Raw genomic sequence first — 21,692 nt, 5'->3', positions numbered from 1 at the left:
TCGGTTGCAGTTTGTCCCCGGCCCTGGTTGGTCGTGCGGGTGGCAGCCACTCGATGTGTCCCTTCACATCGATGTTTCTCTCTCTCTCTCCCTTCCTCTCTCTCCCTCCTACTCTATCTGTACAAAAAATGGAAAAATGTCCTCGGGTGAGGATAAAAAAAAAACAAAAAACAAACACCCAAGAAGTCACAGGACTCAGCTAAAGTAATATTTTTTCCCTACAGAATATATTTTTAATTAACCCCAAATGAAATCATTTTATCATGCATCCAGAGGGCCTAATGTGGAACTGCCTAACGGAAATTTGTAGTGGGCATGAATCCCAGTGTACAAACTCAGGTCTGAAGAAATACATATTTTCTTATTCCTTTATAATTCAACTTCATTTTATATCAACTAACTATGTTGCCATAATTTTAGAAATTGTGTGGAGTTGTCGTTTCCACCAGATTTTATTTAAAATGGACACGTGTCACAGACTGACAGCTGTTAAAGGGGGCGGGGAAGGGCAGACTGGATGAAAAAAGGTGAAGAGATTAGCCAAAGAACATATATGCATGGCCCATGGACACAGACAATAGTGTGGTGATAGAGAGAAAGGGGATGGGGGGTAGGCAGAGGTGGGCAGAGGGGGGAAAATGGGGAAGGAAAGAGACTGCTTTGGGCGATGGGCACACGATGCAGTGTGAAGATGATGTTGCATTGAGTTGTACAATTGAAACCTGCATGGTTTTGGCAACCAATGTCACCCCAATAAATTCAATTAAAATAATAAAATCTAGGGGTGCTAAAGTGTGGGGCATGAGATCTTAATCTTTTGACAAGCACGCATCACTTGAGAACTCTCTTGTTCCTCTTGTATCGGCTCATTCAGTCTGGCCTGTTTCTCTTCTCCTTCCATTCCAGCATTAGGGGGCTGGCGGCTGTTCCTCTCAAGCATGGAGCTTTTTCTATGAGACTCACTATGTCCTTGTATGTCTAGCCAGTCACTCAGTAATCTCAAACCAGGAAGAGACACACAGGTCCTCTCTGCTCTTAAATATCCAAATGTTTGGGATTTGATGTGGGAATCAAAAGACCAGTTCTCTCTCTTGTTCCCACTGAAATGTCTGTTGCTCAGCACAAGAAAACTTTTTTTCTTTTCTTTTTTTCTTTTAATTCAGGAGGGGAGGAAAGAATTCTGTTTCTCATAGATATTTCCTAAATTACATTTCCATATTTTAGTTATTGGGTTTAAGACTTTGGAAAATAGAAACAACAGACTGGTCTTTGCTACTGTTCTTTTCCAGTCCCTTCTTTTCTCTCTACCCTTCTTCCTTCTTCTCTTCCTCCTCCTTCTCTTTCTCTCTCCCTTTGGTAATCCTACATCTCATTTCTCCCTGCACCAATATATCTATGTATCTTTGTTTTTATCTGTCGTCTATCTATCTATCTATCTATCTATCTATCTATCTATCTATCATCTATCTATCCATCATCTATCTATCTATCTATCTATCTATCTATCTATCTATCTATCTATCATCTATCTATCTATCTATCATCTATCTATCTATCATCTATCTATCTATCATCTATCTATCTATCTATCCACCTATCATCTATCTATCTATCCACCTATTATCTATCTATCTATCTATCTATCTATCTATCTATCTATCTATCTATCATCTATCCTATATTCATCCACCATCTATTGTATTCCTATCAACAAGCACATGGACATGCTAAAATGATGGCACAGTGAGCGTGAACAGGTCAGGCGACTGCTGTGGTGACCTGTGCCTTCCATCATTAAGTTCAGGCAAGATTATCAATCTGAAAGTCTGACTGGCAGACAGTTATAAGCACTGTGTCTGTTCAGAATGCTTACACATGGTAGTATGTGTACCTATGTGTGTGCTATGCTAAATGTAGGCTTACTTGGAATTATTTCAGCCATATTTCAGCAATAACTATAAAACATTTCAAATACTCTGTGATTTTTTTCACTTATTTTCAAAGATTTTCTGTGCTTACTTTTATGTATTTCACCTTTTTCTACATTTTACTTTGGTTTGGTGAACATCCTAAATAAAAATTTTATACTGTCCACTGGGTACTTCTCTTATCCTCTTTTACCCTTCAGGTTTAATTTATTTCTTATTTAAAAGTAAGATTAAAATAGTAATCTCTCTCTCTCATGTTGCTGTCAAGGATGAGTAGATGTATAGATCCTGCAACATATTTTAGAACAATGCACTTTTCTTACGGTAATAAGGAAAGTGATGACCTTTATTAGGTATTACATGTTTATACTTGCATAGTGATGAGATAATTTGACCAACACATGCAATAGACATTTACTGAGCCCTCGGCTACGCACTGTGTTAGTGTAATGAGTTTTGTCTTTCTTCATTTCCTATATACCTGCACAGGAAAGGAAGCAGAAGAAGGCTGTGGTGGTAGACTCAGGGTGGTGGGACCGTGAAGAACACTGAGATGATAGCATGCTCTTGCAAAGCGGATGATGAAATAGATAATACTTTGCCTACGAGCTTTTAAAAGTCTTATGCTAAATTTTGAAAAACAATAGTTTTAACTTATAAATAAAAAATATTAGACAGCCCAACCAGTGTGGCTCAGTGGATTGAGTGTCGTCCCATGGAGAGAGAGGTCCCAGTTCGAATCTCAGTCAGGGCACATGCCTGGGTTTCGGGCTCGATCCCCAGTAGGGAATGTGCACGAGGCAGCCAGTTGATGTTTCTCTCTCACATCGATGTTTCTGTCTCTCTCTCACTTCCTTTCTCTAAGAACATAATAATAAATAAAAAATATTATAATATATATACAAAACAAAATTAGTAAATTTAATTGTTTAATTGTTTCTTCAAAATATATGGGTGTATTTAAATGTGTTTTAGATGATATTGTATAGGACCTACAAAATTCAAAATATCTTAAAATATCCCTGCCATATATATCAGGGTGAAATAGAATAGTTGCATTTTATAGTGATTATATTTTTATACTAGTTATGCATTTATTTATTTGCTGATTTACTGATTTGCCTTACTAATATTTATTAAGTATGTGCTAAGCACTGGACCAGGCTATGAGTGTGGTAGCAAAAATAATAAAAAAGAAAACATTTTTTAGTGCATACTGTGCACTAGGCACTATTGTAAGCACTTTACACATGTTAAATCATCTGAGTGCTGGAAGGTAGTTAATTCTTTTCTTCCATATTAATAATGGGAAACTGAGATATTTAATAGTGAAAGAACCTACAAAAGTTCAAGCAGTCTTTAATAGCACAGTGAATATTTGAACCAGGTGTCTCTTACCTTTCAACCATCATGCCATGCTCCAGAGAATGAAATCATGGGCTTTACTTCTGGCCAACAAGCAATACTGGCAGCCTGGGTAACGTTAGACCACGTGATGGGAAAGGGACAGTGTGGGGGCCGTGGGAGCCTGGGAGAAAGGAGTACCTAGCTCTGGATGTTGTTTTCAACATCTCTTTTGTATATCCCCCAAATAAAGAACTTTTCTAATAAGAAATTTCTTTTTTAAAATACTTTTAGTAATAAAAAAATTATTTTTCATGCTTTTCTGTTTTAATATTTTCCTCTGGGGCATGGCTTAACACTTAAGCTTAATGAATCCTGATGTTCCTAATGATCTTAAGCAAAGCCTTATAGTTTTAAAAAAACAAACAAACTGATATTTATAGAATCAAAAGTTAGACATTAGAACAAGAATGACAACAATTTAGCCTGTAATCTTTTCAAGATTTAAAGCTAGGAAAGTTTGTTACCAAGATATATATAAATATTTTAAGGTCTTGAATTACTTAGGCATTGTTTGTGGTCTGGTTGGCCTATTTTTAACATCAGCAATAATGAGAGAAAATGAATGCCATCTTTAATAAAACTAAGTTGAGCAATACTGTTTTTCATTTGGATTTGAAAAAGAGAGTAATTTTAATAAGAATGTGAATATGGTTCTGCAATGCATTATAGGTAAAAAAAATTTGTTTTGTATGTGTTGTTTTTGAGCTCTGAAATTCTCTTGAACTTTTTCTTTAAATAGTATCTAAGAGAAAAACAATTAATCTTGTTTTCTAATTTAGTGGGGTGACATTGGTTAATAATATTATACATATTTCAGGTACACAGTTCTACAATACATTATTTGTATATTGTATTGTGTGTTACCAACCCAAGTCAAGTCTCCTTCCATCACCAGTTGTTCCCCTTTACTTTCTTCTACCCCCCATCCTTTGCTCTGCCAATCACCATGCTGATGTCTGTGCCTTGGTCTTTCATTTTTTCCTTTGCTTAATCCATTCACTCTTTCACCCAGCCCCCAATCTCCTCCCTTCTGACAGCTGTCAATATTATGCTAACTGAAATAAACCAGTCAGAGAAAAACAACTACCATAGGACTTCACGTACATGTGCAATCCAATGAACAAAATAAACTAACAGACAAAATGAAGATAGTCTCAAGGATGCAGAGGAAAACAACTTATTCTTATACAAGTCAATTTCAAGCTCAAGTGTTTCTTAACTTCATGTCACCACAAGGTGTTTCCATAGACCAAACACACAGTATAAATGGCCCTTGGGCCATGGGACTTTTAATTTTACTAAAATATGATGTAAAACAAATGAGCTTTGTTAATGTGATATAAATGTTGGAATGTCTAGGGTTATATCTTAACTAAATACCTTTGTAAGATTTTACTGTTTACTTCAAGTTGGGCTAAAGGGATTTCTTATACTTTTTCATAACATGTAAATATTTATAATATTTAATTTCAAAATATTTAATTAGTAATATCTTCCATCAGTTGCACAACTTTAAATAAACCTTTGAGGTACTGTTTTATCCTACCAAACCTTTTGCATGTTATTTTCACTATGTGAGTTTCCCAACAGGTTTTTAATCATAAATCTTTATAATTTAAATTCAACACCTCCAAAAGGCTCTTAGAACACTTAGAAATTTTCCATATTACTTAAAATGATGTTAGAAGGACCAATATGCAGAAATAATGTTTAAAAAAGACATCCAGCCATTTCATACCTGTCCTATAGAAAGAACCATAGCAATAATATGAAAAAAATTTTTCTTGCTCTCCTCTGGCTTTCTTTTCTTTTAAACAGGGCAAATAGTAGTGAACCACAAAAGGAGTTTACCTTTTATTCTGAGAAAAATACTGTGATTCTAAGCTGATGTTAATATCTAAAAAAAATTGCACATACAATTGAACACCTTAAGTGTTTCCAATATGGACTGATTGAGTACAGTACAGTTTTATCTTTGACATAAGATAGGTCTGAATGTGTGAACACCAGCATAATCCATCCCCCGGTGTTATTTGGGATTCATTATGTAGGCGGGCATTGCCATGTCACCGGAAAGTGCTGTACGTGAACATCGTTTTTGTGCAGTTTCTATTTTGAGTGTTTGAAGAAAAGTCTATAATGCAGCATATTTTTTGAATGGGTATTTATTTTTGTATTTTTATATCTGAAAGATTGCAAATGACTTGTTTTCATTCGGGAGATTATTATAAGCCACACCTCAGAGAAGCAGCAGGCATAGTTCGGTGACTATGTCAGAGGTCTCGGTGGTTGTTTCTAAGTTTTAAAGCAGCAGTTATGAAAACTCACTACCTACACCTTTGTGCACAGAGAAGTTAGAGATGAAGTATGGGAACTGCATTAGAATTAGATGGTTTTGTTCTCCTGTAAAGATAAAAACAAAAAACAAAAACAAAAACAGGCCCACTTCTTGGTAAAAGTCTGGGGTAATCTATTCCTCTATCTCTTATTCAGTTTTGTTCAGGTTACAAGAATGTATATATATATCACTTCACTGCAGAATGATTCCAAAATTAATTGATTGTTGATCTTCGCCATGAAAATAAAAGGAGTATAGCTACAGTATTTATACCTGGAATGACAAAAATGAATGGTCATTGTCAGCATTAAAAAATAAAAGGATTTTTATTTTAAAACTTTATCCCTTTTGCTATTCTAATCTGGGATAATACTAGAGGAATACATTTTAATGCTCCCTTCCATGCGTAAGATTCTTATACTACAGGGTTATACCATGTAATTAAATATATAATCATTATATCTGGTTTTAGTTGGATAGATACAATAAGATTTTGACAAAAGAAAACAATATTTTATTTTAATTGTTTGAAAATTATATAAAACATGCTGAAGAATTCTAGTTGTATTAGATCTAAATAGGTGCATGTTCTTTTGCTTATGTCTTTTAGCATCTCCGTCAATTAAACTCTTGGTGGATGACCCTATAGTTGTAAATCCTGGAGAGGCCATAACGTTAGTGTGTGTTACGACAGGAGGACAGCCTGCACCGTCTCTCACCTGGGTCAGGTCCTTTGGGACTCTGCCTGAAAAGACTGTTTTGAATGGAGGAACTTTGACCATACCTGCCATCACCTCAGACGATGCTGGGACTTACAGCTGCATTGCCAACAACAATGTGGGAAACCCTGCAAAAAAGTCCACCAACATCATTGTGAGAGGTAAGTTTTCCTAGAGATTGTTACAACATAGATTTCTGGGTGAGCCAGACTACCACAAAAGAAAACAACGTTTAATATAAAAATATTTTCTTAAATTTGCATATAAATGAAAACTGTTTATAAATAGAACCTACAATTCCTAAATCTTAATCACAGTGCCTTCTGTTTGTATTGAATAAATTGAAAAGTCTTCATGACATATTTAGTGGTACCATTGAATCATTTTATATGTTCTTAGTAAAAAAATGATCAAAATGCAATTGTGGCATAGAGCATTAATCACTGTTATACAGATTGTGTATATTACTTTAATAGATTCACATATTTATCAATTTAATGATTAATAAACATTTATTCAATTTCTATTACAAGAAGAGTTTTAAATTGTGAGATTATATAGAGAACAATAAAACGTTACCGTGTACTCAAGGATTCTATTGCAGGTACTAACAATAAAATGCATAAATTAATAGTCATATGATACAGTGTTTGGTGAGCATAAGAAAAACTATAGAAATACTAAAAATATATAGTAACTTCTGGCACAAATTATGGGGGAACGTCAAATGACATTTGCACTAGGTCTTATACACTGAGTAGAGTTTTAACAGATTGAGATTAGAGAAAGACAGAGAAAAGTCGCCCTGGCCGGTCTGGTTCAGTGGTTAGATCGTCGGCCAGCAGACTAAAGAGGCACAAGATCGATTCCTGGTCAAGGACACGTACCTGGGCTGCAGGTTTGATCCCTGGCCATGTCTGAGGCAACCAATCATTTCTGTCCCTCCCTCTCTTTCTTCCTTCCATTCTATCTAAAAGTCAATGAAAAAATGTCCTTGGGTGAGGATTAACAACTGAAAAGAATAAAGAAACACATGGAAAAGTCAGAGAGTAAAGGGCAAAGTGTACTTGAGGAATTGGCAGAAAAGGTGGTCACTAAGACAGTAGTAGCAGTGATGTTCTAGTGTGGCTGCCACCAGCTTGTGTGCCGGTGCCACATGCAGGTGGGATGCTGTTCCTCCCTTTTAAAGGATTTCCAGTTATTGTGCAAGGAGAGCATATGCACCTCCATGTCTCACAGGCATGGTCCTGGGTTGGGACGGAGGATGGATATTGATGTTTCTAAAGTTAAAATAGATGTTCAATAGCCAAGAGGACTTTTTTTACACTAGCAGACAAGTAAAAATGAGGAAGGAACATAAGCATACAAAGAAATAATATATGGGGACTACATCAAACTAAAAAGCTTCTGCACAGCAAAAGAAACAACCATCAAAATGGAAAGGGAACCCACTGTATGGGAGAGCATAATTGCCAATGATACATCAGATAAGGGGTTAATTTCCAAAATATATAGAGTGCTCATACAACTCAACAAAAGACAAAGAACCCAATTAAAAAATGGGCATAGAAGCTAGACACCTCTCCAAACAGGACATACAAATGGCCAAGAGACATATGAAGAAATGCTCAACATCACTAATCATCAGAGACATGTAAATTCAAACAACAATGAGGTTTTACCTCACACCTGTCAGAATGGCCGCCATTAACAAATCATCAAACAGGTGTTGGTAAGGGTGTGGAGAAAAGGGGACTCTAGTACACAGCTGGTGGGAATGCAAACTGGCGCAGCCACTATGGAAAACACTATGGTGTTACCTCAAAAAATTAAAAAATGAACTGCCATTTGACCCAGTGATCCCACTTCTAGGAATATACCCTAAGAAGCTTGAAATACCAATCAGAAAGAATATATGTACCCCCATGTTCATAGCAGCACTATTTATAATAGCTAAGATCTGGAAACAGCCCAAGTGTCCATCAGTAGGCAAATGGATAAAAAAGCTGTGGTATATGTACACAATGGAGTACTATGCAACTGTGAGAAAGAAAGATCTCTTATCCTTTGAGACAACATGGAGGGACCTGGAAAGTATTATTCTAAGTGAAACAAGCCAAGCAGAAAAAGACAAATACCACATGATCTCACTTATTTATGGAATATAATGAACATAACAGTCTGAGGAATAGGGTAGACCCAGAAAAATGAAAGTAGGGTACAGACACAATCCCCAGAAGAGGGGATGGTGGGGGGAGGGAAGAGATAAACCACAGAACTTATATGCATGTATGCATAACCAATGGACATGGACAACAAATCTGGGGATGGGGAGGAGGGTGTCAATGAGGTAAAAAAGGAGAAACATCTGTAACAAAAATAAAATTTTTTTTTTTTTTTGAAATTTTTATTTATTTATTTTTTTGTTACAGATATTTTACCTTTTTACCCCATTGGCACCCCCCACCCCACCCTCCCTCTACCCTGTCCCCGGCTTAGTTGTCCATGTCCATTGGTCATGCATACATGCATATAAGTTCTGTGGTTTATCCCTTCCCACCCCCCCACCCCCCATCCCCTCTTCTGAGGGATGTCAGTCTGTGCCCCACTTCCATGTGTCTGGGTCTACTGTATTCCTCAGACTGTTATGTTCATTATATTCCGTATATAAGTGAGATCATGTGGTATTTGTCCTTCTCTGCTTGGCTTCTTTCACTTAGGATAATACTTTCCAGGTCCCTCCATGTCGTCTCAAAGGATAAGAGATCTTTCTTTCTTACCGCTGCATAGTATTCCATTGTGTATATGTACCACAGCTTTTTGATCCATTCGTCTACTGGTGGACACTTGGGCTGTTTCCAGATCTTAGCTATTGTAAATAGTGCTGCTATGAACATGGGGGTACATATATTCTTCCTGCTTGGTGTTTCAGGCTTCCTAGGGTATATTCCCAGCAGTGGGATCACTGGGTCAAATGGAAGTTCAATATTTAATTTTTGAGGTAGCACCATATTGTTTTCCATAGCGGCTGCACCAGTCTGCATTCCCACCAGCAGTGTATTAGAGTCCCCTTTTCTCCACACCCTCGCCAACACTTGTTTGATGATTTGTTGATGGCGGCCATTCTGACAGGTGTGAGGTGATACCTCATTGTTGTTTTAATTTGCATCTCTCTGATGATTAGTGATGTTGAGCATTTCTTCATATGTCTCTTGGCCATTTGTATGTCCTGTTTGGAAAGGTGTTTATTCAGCTCCTCTGCCCATTTTTTAATTGGGTTCTTTGTCTTCCTTTTGTGGAGTTGTATGAGCACTCTGTATATATTGGAAATTAACCCTTATCTGATACATCATTGGCAATGATGTTCTCCCATACAGTGGGTTGCCTTTCCATTTTGATGATTGTTTCTTTTGCTGTGCAGAAGCTTTTTAGTTTGATGTAGTCCCATGTGTTCATTTTCTCCTTTATTTCTGTTGCCTTAGGTGATGTATCAGTGAAAATTCTGCTCCGTATGATGTCCGAAATTTTGTTGCCTACATTTTCTTCTAGAATTTTTATGGATTCACGGGTCACACTTAAGTCTTTTATCCATTTTGAGTTTATTTTTGTGTATGGTGTAAGTTGATGGTCTAGTTTCATTTTTTTGCATGTAGCTGTCCAATTTTCCCAACACCATTTATTAAAGAGGCTGTCTTTACTCCACTGTATGCTCTTGCCACCTTTGTCAAATATTAATTGAGCGTATTGCCTTGGGTCCATTTCTGGGCTTTCAGTTCTGTTCCACTGGTCTATATGCCTGTTCTTGTGCCAGTACCAGGCTGTTTTGGTTACAGTCGCTTTCTAGTATAACCTGATATCTGGTATTGTGATCCCTCCAACTTTGTTCTTCTTTTTCAAGATTGCTGTGGCTATTCGGGGTCTTTTTTGGTTCCATATGAACTTTTGAAGTATTTGTTCTAGTTCTATGAAATATGTCGTTGGTATTTTGATGGGGATTGCATTGAATCTATAGATTGCTTTGGGTAGTATGGACATTTTAATTATGTTAATTCTTCCAATCCATGAACAGGGTATGTGCTTCCACTTTTTTATATCTTCCTCTATTTCTTTTTTCAATGACCTGTAGTTTTCTGCAAATAGGTCCTTTACTTCTTTGGTTAAGTTTATTCCTAGGTATCGTAATTTTTTTGGAGCGATGGTAAATGGGATTGTTTTTTCCGTTTCTCTTTCTGTGAGCTCATCATTGATGTACAAGAATGCCGTCGATTTCTTGACGTTAATTTTGTATCCTGCTACTTTGCCAAATTCATTTATTAAGTCTAATAGATTTTTTATGGATTCTTTAGGGTTTTCTATGTATAATATCATGTCATCTGCAAATAATGACAGTTTCACTTCCTCCTTTCCAATTTGGATCCCTTTTATTTTTTCTTCACGTCTGATTGCTGTGGCTAAGACTTCCAGTACAATGTTAAATAAGAGTGGCGAAAGTGGACATCCCTGTCTTGTTCCTGTTCTTAATGGAAATGTTTTTAGTTTCTGTCCATTGAGTATGATGTTGGCTGTAGGTCTTTCATATATGGCCTTTATTATGTTGAGATATGATCCCTCTATTCCTACATTGCTGAGTGTTTTTATCAGAAATGGATGCTGGATTTTGTCGAATGCTTTTTCAGCATCTATTGATATGATCATGTGGTTTTTATTCTTCATTTTGTTTATGTGGTGTATCACGTTTATTGATTTGCGAATATTGTACCAGCCTTGCATCCCTGGAATGAATCCCACTTGGTCGTGGTGAATAATTTTTTTGATGTATTTCTGGATCCGATTTGCTAGTATTTTGTTCAGGATTTTGGCGTCTATGTTCATCAGGGATATTGGCCTGTAGTTTTCTTTCTTCGTAGTGTCTTTTTCTGGTTTTGGAATTAGAATTATGCTGGCCTCATAGAATGTGGTTGGAAGTCTTCCTTCTTCTTGAATTTTTTGAAATAGTTTGAGGAGAATGGGTGTTAGTTCTTTTTTGAATGTTCGGTAAAACTCCCCTGTGAAACCATCTGGGCCTGGGCTTTTGTTTGCTGGGAGAGTCTTGATTACCTCTTCAATTTCCTTAGTTGTTATTGGTCTGTTCAAGTTTTCTATCTCTTCCGGGAATAGTTTTGGGAGACTGTGTGTTTCTAGAAATTTGTCCATTTCGCTGAGATTGTTGAATTTGTTGCCATATAGTTGTTCATAGTAGTTGTTAACGATCTTTTGTATTTCCGTGGTGTTGGTTGTTACTTCTCCTCTTTCATTTCTGATTTTGTGTATTTGGGTTCTCTCTCTTTGTTTCTTGGTGAGTCTAGCTAAGGGTCCATCTATCTTGTTTATCTTTTCGAAAAACCAGCTCTTTGTTTCATTGATCCTTTGAATTGTTTTTTTGGTCTCTATGTCATTTATTTCTGCTCTGATCTTTACTATTTCCTTCCTTCTACTTGCTCTGGGGTTTTCTTTTTGTTTCCTTTCTAATTCTTTAAGCTGTGAGGTTAGACAGTCAATTAGAAATTTTTCTTGTTTTTTGAGGTAGGCCTGTAGTGCTATGAACTTCCCTCTCAGAACTGCTTTCGCTGCATCCCATAGATTTTGTGTTGTTGTGTGTTCATTTTCATTGGTTTCCAGGAAGTTTTTAATTTCTTCCCTGATCTCCTCGGTGACCCATTCATTGTTTAATAACATGCTATTTAGCCTCCATGTGTTGAAATGTCTTTGCATGTTCTTGTTGCAATTGATTTCTAGTTTCATGCCATTGTGATCTGAGAAGATGCTTGATATGATTTCAATCTTCTTGAACTTGTAGAGATTTAGTTTGTGTCCTATCATGTGGTCTATCTTTGAGAATGTCCCATGTGCACTTGAGAAGAATGTGTATTCTGTAGTTTTGGGGTGTAATTCTCTGTAGATATCTATTAAATCCATTTGGTCTAGTGCTTCATTTAGAGTCTCTGTTTCCTTGCTAATTTTTTGCCTACAGGATCTATCCAGTGCTGTCAACGGGGTGTTGAAGTCCCCTGCTATGATTGTATTGTTGTCGATTTCTCCTTGGAAGTCCTCCAGAAGATTTTTAATATATTTTGGTGCTCCTATATTGGGTGCATATATGTTTATCAAGGTTATATCTTCCTGTTGGATAGATCCTTTCAATATTATGTAGTGGCCGTCTTTGTCTCTAGTTATGGTCTTCATTTTGAAATTTATTTTATCAGATATGAGAATTGCTACCCCAGCTTTTTTTTGCTTTCCATTTGCTTGGAAAATTTTTTTCCATCCCTTCACTTTCAACCTATGTGAGTCTTTTGTTGAGAGGTGGGTCTCTTGTAAACAACATATAGATGAGTCATGCTTTCTTATCCAATCAGCTACTCTGTGTCTCTTTATGGGAGCATTCAATCCATTTACATTTAAGGTGATTATTGATATGTACTTATTTATTGCCATTTTTGTTTAGTGTGGTTCTATTTTTCTTCCCATTTCTACTGCTAATTACAGCAGTCCTTTTAACATTTCTTGCAGTGCTGGTTTGGTGCTAATGTATTCCCTTAGCTTTTTTTTGTCTGGGAAGCTCTTTATTTGATCTTCTATTTTGAATGATAGCCTTGCTGGGTAGAGTAGTCTTGGATTCAGATTCTTGGTTTTCATGACTTTGATTACTTCATGCCATTCTCTTCTGGCCTGTAGTGTTTCTTGTGAGAAGTCAGCTGAGAGCCTTATGGGGTTCCCTTTGTAGGTAACCTGTTGCTTATCTCTTGCTGCTTTTAGGATTCTCTCTTTGTCTTTAATTTGTGGCATTTTAATTACTATGTGTCTTGGTGTGGGCCTGTTTGGGTTCTTCTTACTTGGGACTCTCTGTGCTTCTTGAACTTGAATGCCTTCTTCCTTCACCAAATTAGGGAAGTTTTCTCTCACTATTTTTTTGAATATATTCTCTATCCCTTGCTCCTTTTCTTCTTCTTCGGGGACTCCTATGATGCGAATATTATTACGTTTCCAGGTGTCCCATAGTTCTCTTAAGCTGTCTTCCTGTTTTTTAATAGTTTTTTCCTTTTGTTTTTCTGATTGGTTGATTTTTTCTACCCTGTCTTCTAATTCACTGATCCGGTCCTCAGCTTCCCCTACTCTGCTTTTTAAACCTTCCAATGTGTTTTTCATTTCGGATATGTCATTTTTTATCTCTTCTTGTTGGTTTTTAATTTCCATTTGGCTTATTTTCAGTGTCTCTATGTCCTTACTCATGCTGTTCAGCTTCCTCAAGATCATGGCTCTGAATTCTAGCTCTGTTAACATGCCTAATTGCTCCACATTGATCTCCTCTTCGGTGGAGGTGTCTTGCTCTTTCATTTGGCTTCTGTTTCTGTGTTTCACCATTTTAGCTATCACTGTGGGCTTTGGAGCCTGTCAAGTTCTCCCTGTGGGTGTTGGTGTTCTGCTGTTTGTGGCTCCCTCTCCTGTGTTTAGATGAGCGAGGGAGGACCCGCGTTGAACACCACTGTCAAGTCTTACTTTCCTGGTTAAAGTTGCCAGCCCAGGAAACGTACTGTTATCCTCTAGCTTTTTGCCTGGAGGCTAGCAGTCTAGGTTAATTGATCAGTTTTGGGTTGTCAGTTGATTGAAAAACTCCCTCTGGTGCTCAGCCAAGGGGCTTTCAGGAGGGTGGGGCAGATGCTGGTTGTTAGTGAGCCTCAATTAGCACTTCAATGGCCCACAGGGTGGGGTTGGATCTCCGAGGGAGGGGCTGCTGCCTCTCCTCAGAGCCCTGGGAAGGAGCAATGTGGAGAGGTCCTGAGTGGCTGCACTCAGCCAAAGCTCCGAGAGCCCTCCAAACCCCGAGTGTCCCGACACAGTTCCAGTCCAGTCCGCCCTCCCTCCGCCGGAGCCCAAGGTGAGTGGCTGTGGCTGTTTCAGCCTCTGTCCCGGCTGCGCTGCGGGGCCGTCTGGGAGTGTGACCCGAGGGCCCCGCTTATAGCTCAGGCCGCTGCTGAGCTGCCGACCGTGAGCTCCCAGCCCCGTCTCGCGCCTTCGCAAGCCTACCGGGATGGAGTCAGTCAGTGTCCCTCGTTGTATGGTCCTCGCAAGCTGCTTTTCTGTTGCTTTTTCCTGTCGATTTGTCTGTGTTATAGTTGTAATTCCAGTTTGGTTCTGGGAGACGGTCTGTGTAGCTCCGTTCACTCCGCCGCCATTTTTCGGTCCCCCACAAAAATAAAATTTAAAAAATAAAAAATAAAATAAAATAAAACAATCAAAGGAAAAAATATCTTCAAGTGAGGATAAAAAAATAAAAAAGAAAGAATATATGGAAAAGAATAGCAAAAGTAGGTCTACAAATGGGATTACCCATTCTCCTTTAAATATCAGTATTGAGGCCAGCCAGTGTGGTGCAGTGATTGAGCATCAACCCATGCACCAAGAGGTTGCCAGTTCGATTCCTGGTCAGAGCACATGCCCAGGTTGTGGGCCTGATCCCCAGTGGGGGCATGCAGGAGGCGGCCAGTCAATGTTCTCTTTCATCAATGTTTCTGTCTCTCACACTTCCTTCCTCTCTCTCTAAAATCAAACAGAAAAAAAAAAATTTTAAATAAATAAATATTTGTATTAATGAAATGAGCCTCTTTTTAAGTCTTTATCTCAGTGAGTAACTGGGTACTCTTCTCTCTCTGTCCCAAATTTTTAAAGAAAGTAAAAACTTTACAACTCACCAATGTTTATTTTTTCTGCTTTCTATGTGTTTGCTTTAAAACATGAGCTTTTCCAAGAAGCCATGAAAAAATGCTACCAAGTCTTGCTATAATAATTGTCGATTACTTGAAGCATTGCAAAACTATTCTTGAGTCATGAACGCAGTGTAGAATCTTTTATTCCATTATTTTATCAAGGACAGGAACTTACTAGAGAAAAATGATGCATTAAATCCAGTTTGACCACGGGGTCACCCACAGCTATATTCAATCCATGTACAAACGGCAACATGTCCAGCGTAAAGTGCCTGAGTTGTTCAGGCCACTTTTGTAAAGGATGGACTCAGTTCCCAGCAAATATATGCTCCGAAAATGACTTGCTCTTTCTCATCCTAGCAGTTTTTATTTGTGTTCTTACAAAGGACCTAAAATTAATAAAACCCTAAAAATGTATTTCTCCAATTGATAATTTTCATGCCTTTAATTCATCTGAAGTACACATTTGCATAATCGTATTATATTACCAGGGGAAACTCTCAGCAGTAGCATTCACATAATTCATAAAATCAAGTTTGAATACAACTTTACTGAATATAGAAATAGCCTTGTCAAAGGGTCCTAGATTACATTGTAGGGAGAAAAACTGCTACAATACTGTGAGGCATCTAATTTCTGTCACAAAGGCCAAGAAATTCAGTTAAAGAAAAATGGTTTTCTTTTTATTATAGCAAAGAAATTATTTTTAAGTGCTCTGAATGTGTAGACCTCTGTATGTTTTAGATTAAGTGTGTCATGGATACAGTGAAGTAGAACTTTAGGTTTATTTTCTTCCCATTCTTTTTCTGTAATTAAATCAAGATCCACAGACCAGGTTTTCTGAGGAAGCACAGGGCTTTCTGTGCATAGAATTCTCATTACCCTTTAAGAATATCTGTGGATGAAATTCGAGTGTAGAGGCAGACAGGAATAAAATTCTAAAAACATTTCTGAACTCATCATTTGATTTTTTTATAAACAGAAAACACTTCCAAATAAACAGTGTAGATTATACTCCATGTAGATAACAGCTCAAAAATCAAAAGAAACCTCATATGTTTTAATATTTTCATAGACCATTTATAAATATTGCAGCAATGCTTTTTCTTAGGATCTTTAAAGAAATTTTAGTGATTGAGCCACATTTCACCCCAGTCAGGATAGAAGCAGTTGCTTAATAGAGTTGATAAGAAAATTATGTTGGTTTCCTAGTCATATGTTAGACAGCCTGAGCTCATGGCTTTCAAATGTCCTGTTAGATAATATGCCATTCCCACCTAAAGTTTCCTGTTGTTGTGTTTAGAAATGCCCACATTTCTTTCCGGTTGTGAATTGAACCTGTGTTGAACAAGCATGACTCATAACATGATCAAGACATTACCGTATTTTGTTGTCCTGTGGTCATTTAATCTTTTACACAGCGTGTTCCTAGGTTCCTGCTTTAGGAAGAAATGTCAGGCAGACCCCGTCACCCTTCCTCCGCTCGTTCTTACAAATAGAGACTAGTACAGTACAATTAAATTACAAACATACATTTATCAGTGTTTTGGATGCATGATCCAAAATAGTATTAAAACTGCAAACTTTAATTTATTCAAAGTGTTCTCCCCTGCCCAGCTTGGGTTGACTTTGGGCCGAAAACCTGGTCCTATGGGAAGCACCTTGGTAGGACAGGTTCTCCCTCAGCTACCTTAAGCTTGAAAGAAGCTGCATCTCCCAATTTTCTCCCACAATATCCTTTTAATTAAATTTGGTCTCTAAACCTGCTTCTACCTTTATTTGTCTGTAAAGTCCAAGAATCCTGGAATGTGTGTTTTTCACTTCCTTTGAAAATTCTACATAAGAAGGTGTCTATTTTGCAGTCATTGTAGAATTCTGTGGCTTCTACTCTCAGCACAAGAGTCAGAAGATGTCTATTCTATCCTCTAATTTCAGAAAAATATAGAAAGATCATATGAATTTTCCAAATTTCCAGCTGAAATTAAAATACTTGATCCGTCAGCGAGTCCTCTTGGACCAATCTCCAAACTATACTCTAAATCTGCCCACATCTTGCTACTTCCACTGTTACCACCCTTGTGTACCCTGTCAATGCAACTCCACTTGATTAAAATGGCCTTTTCATTGATTCCCTTTCCAGTCCAGCCTGTCTTTTAAAGGGGGCTATTTTTTCACTGTTAGATGAGGTAGACTAGGTTGAGTTAAAAAAATAGTCTCGTGTAAGTAATTGCTCAAAACAAAACACTTTAGATTTTTTTCTTGAAAAAGTTCAGGGTTTTACCTCATGGATAATGCTGATGGTGGTGGTGTATGTGTGACTGGTGACTGTATGTTGGGAGGAGGGTGTAGGAGTAGAGACTTCCATGCAGTCATTCAGGCACCTAGGCTGAGATTCCTCTGCCATCTTCCCGTCGTTGCTAAGGTTGCTCTGAGTGTTACCTCCTTTCCTGTCAGCTGGAGCAGGGGAGATTTTTATGGGTCAAGAATGCATTAGATCCAACTGGATTTTATTGGTTAGATATCAAGCACCTAGTTACACCCTATGATGTGAGGACTGAGAAACGTATTCTTACTGTGTGCCCAGGAGTAAGAGGACATGGATTTTTGTCAATAGCTAACCCTCTGTTACATTCATGCAAGAGGAAGTGATTGAAATTATCTCATTTTCCTAAATAAATTCTGCCTGTGGCTTCCCACCTCACCTAAAAAGGAATTCAGATGCATCATCATCTTTTCACATCTCTCTCCTCTACCCGCTCTACTCTATCCCCGTTGTTCTTTATCACAAATCAGGACTTTAAACATTTGCTGTTCAGCCTGGAATGTTAATTATAAAATACAATCTTCTGGGAAATGACTTTCCTGATCATCCTACCTTGAATAGCCCACCCCTAATTCCCTTGCATGATTCTTTCTCATTTTTCAGTGTATCATTGGTCTTATTCAGTGATATATCGCTAGAGTGGAGAAACTACCAAACATGTAGTAGATGATCAATAAATATATATTGAGTAAATGAAATCTTTTTTTCAAAGTGCACTGGGTTAGTCCAGCTGGTGTGACTGAGTGGTTGAGCATGGACCCATGCACCAAGAGGTCACCAGTTTGATTCCCAGTCAGGACACAGGCCCAGGTTGTGGGCCTGATCCCCAGTGGGGAGCATGCAGGAGGTGGCCAATCGATATTCTCTCTCATCAATGTTTCTATCTCTCTCTTCCTCTCACTTCCTCTCTCTCTAAAATAAATAAAGGAAAAACAATTTTTAAAAAATAAATAAAGTGCACTGGCTTATATTAGACATTCTTCTGGATATCTATCCTTCATAGCCAAAGTATGTACTAAATAATATAAAAAAATGATGAAATTCTATATATTTATTAAATCATATTAAACATTACTATGATGTGACTAGCTCATTTAAAAGGTGATATTGTTCTGATTATTCATTGATGTATTAAAAGCCATCCCAAAACCGTAGCATAAAACAATAGTAATAATTTGCTCACAAATCTGGAAGTCAAAAGGTCAGCTAAAAAATTAAGGGTCTCATATAAATTGCATCCAGGAGGTGATTGGGGCTAGAGTCATCTTCATGGTTTTTTTCATATAAATATTTGATGCTGAGACTAGATAGTCCAAACAGCTGTGCTTCTCATGTTTCTCTCTCTCTCTCTCTCTCTCTCTCTCTCTCTCTCTCTCTCTCTCTCTCTCTCATTCTCTCTTCCTCTTTCTCTCTCCCCTCCCTATTTACTCTCTCAGCAGTCTCTTTCAGTAGTCTCTTTACATGGTTTCTCCACATGGTTTCTCCAAGATTTCCATAGTTTTATAGACTTTCAGCTCCAGGGTCTCAAGAGCTGTATGAGTTATTCTAATTTGTCTTCTGAGGTCATTTAGTGTCATTGCTGTATTCTGTTCATCAAGATAGTGATAACGGCTAGTCTGGTTCTTGGATGGAATCTAATATCTCCACCTCCTAAAGAGCGTACTGTCAGGTAAGCTGCAGACGTGTTTTAAAGCCATCACACTATGCCATGTACTCCACAAACTACATTGTACATGGCACACTACCATGCTGCCTCAATTCTCATTTATGCCTCTCCCCGCCTTTTCTCCTTAAATTACATCAACCCATATCTTGAGCCCATGACCACTGCAAAGTGATATTGTAAACAGGTTTTTCTTTTAATTTTAGTATTATTTCAGCCTATTTTTTTTTTTACATTATCCTTATTTTTAAATTTTTTTTATTTATTAATTTGTTTTTGTTACAGATGTTTCTCATTTCTCCCCCATTAACATCCTCCTCCCCTTCCCCACCCCATCCCCAGCTTTGTTATCTATGTTCATTGGTCATGCATACATGCATGTAAGTTCTGTGGTTCATCTCTTCTTCCATAAGCACCCCCCTTCTCTGAGGCTTGTCAGTCTGTACCCCACCTCCATGTCTCTGGGTTAATTTTTTCAGCAGTTTGTTTAGTTCATTATATTCCTCAAATAAGTGACATCATGTGATATTTGTCTTTCTCTGCTTGGCCTGTTTCGCTTAGCATAATACTCTCCAGGTCCTTCCATGCCATCTTAAAGGATAAGAGATCTTTCTTTCTTACAGCTACATAGTATTCCACTGTATACATGTAGCACAGCTTTTTAATCCACTCATCTACTGATGGAGACTTGGGTTGTTTCCAGATCTTACAAAGCCACTGTAATCAAAACAGCCTGGTACTGGCACAAGAACAGGCAGATAGATCAATGGAACAGAATAGACAGCCCAGAAATTGACCCAAGATAATATGCTCAATTAATATTTGACAAAGGTGGCAAGAGCATACAGTGGAGTCTATACAGTCTCTTCAATAAATGGTGTTGGGAAAATTGGACAGCTACCTGCAAAAAAATGAAACTAGAACACCAACTTACACCATACACGAGAATAAACTCAAAATGGATAAAAGACTTAAATGGAACTCGTGAATCATAAAAATTCTAGAAGAACATGTAGGCAACCAAACCTCAGACATCATACGCAGCAAAATTTTCACTGATACAACACCTAAGGCAATAGAAACAAAGGAAAAAAATGAACATATGGAACTACATCAAACTAAAAAGCTTCTGCACAGCAAAAGAAACAACCATCAAAAGGGAAAGGGATCCTACTATATGGGAGACCATAATCACCAATGATGCATCAGATAAGGGGTTAATTTCCAAAATATATAGAGTACCCATACAACTCAACAAAAGGAAGACAAAACCAATTAAAATATGGGCAGAGGACCTAAACAGACACCTCTCCAAACCGGACATACAAATGGCCAAGAGACATATGAAGAAATGCTCAATATCACTAATCATCAGAGAGATCCAAATTAAAACAAATAAGGTATCACCTCACACCTGTCAGAATGCCCGCCATCAACAAATCATCAAACAAGTGTTGGCGAGGGTGTGGAGAAAAGGGGACTCTAGTACGCTGCTGGTGGGAATGCAGACTGGTGCAGCCACTATGGAAAAAACTGGTGTTACCTCAAAAAGGTAAAAATTGAACTGCCATTTGACCCAGTGATCCCACTTCTAGGAATATACCCTAAGAAGCCTGAAACACCAATCAGAAAGAATATATGTACCCCTATGTTTAATCCAGCCTATTTTTGTTGGCTGATTTCAGATTATTAATATGGAGAAATAAAAAGATGTCAGTATTAAAATAGATTTAACTTTTATGGAAGAATTCTGTATGCATTCAGTGAGGCATAAATTTACCCTTTGCTAACTGTACAAAAATGTGCTATAACCTCCATCAGCATCATGAACCTCTGTTCTGAAAGTGTTGATTTACCAAACTCTACTCACATGAAAGTACTGATTTACTTACAAATCTGAACTTTAATATTAAGATATTTATTTGGACCTTATTTAATATGAATTTATCAAATATTAGCATTACCAACATTTCAAAATGATCTTTATTTAGGCTTATTACAAAAAAAATCTTATAATTCAAAAATTATATGAGAGAAGACTTTGAGCCTTTGTGCTAGTTCTGTTTAGATAAAGTAATAGTTATATATTAATTGAGCATTTGCTATGTACTAGGCTACCAGTAACACTAACTTTTTAACTATTCCAAAAAATATATAAGGAAAAATATACTATTCCTCACATTTTAAAGAAAAGTAAAACTAAAGAGGGAGTAGTTAAATAACTTCCCCTATCTCTGGTCCGTTTGGCTCAGCGGTTAGAGCGTCGGCCTGCAGTCCAGAGAGGCCCCGGGTTCGGTTCCCGCTAAGGGCATGTACCTCAGTTGCAGTTTGTTCCCGGCCTTGGTTGGGTCATGCGGGTGGCAACCACTTGATGTGTCTCTTTCATGACGATGTTTCTCTCTCTCTCTCTCCCTCCTACTCTGTCTGACCAAAATAAATAAATTAATTAAAAAAAATAATAAAAAATAAATAACTTCCCCTAAATAAACCTTATTTTAACCACAGACTTGGGATTCGAAATCCACAAAATATGGTTCTAGGGCCACTGTCTTAAACAAGGTACCATAGTG

At 37.5% G+C, this 21,692-nt stretch overlaps 1 protein-coding gene across 2 annotated transcripts in view; it reads left to right on the top strand.

Moving 5' to 3' along the window:
• Positions 1–21,692, top strand: part of MDGA2 (MAM domain containing glycosylphosphatidylinositol anchor 2) — a 925,908-nt gene that overhangs the window by 596,488 nt on the left and 307,728 nt on the right. For both annotated transcript variants that reach the window (XM_036269191.1, XM_036269200.1), the window contains one exon: positions 6,284–6,553. In XM_036269191.1, the coding sequence (XP_036125084.1) occupies positions 6,284–6,553 (270 nt within the window). The remainder of the gene's footprint in view (positions 1–6,283; positions 6,554–21,692) is intronic.

The sequence above is a fragment of the Molossus molossus genome, unplaced genomic scaffold (genome assembly GCF_014108415.1).
Source record: "Molossus molossus isolate mMolMol1 unplaced genomic scaffold, mMolMol1.p scaffold_m16_p_1, whole genome shotgun sequence".
NCBI classification, from domain to species: Eukaryota; Metazoa; Chordata; class Mammalia; order Chiroptera; family Molossidae; genus Molossus; species Molossus molossus.
This window is presented reverse-complemented; position numbering and strand designations above follow the sequence as displayed.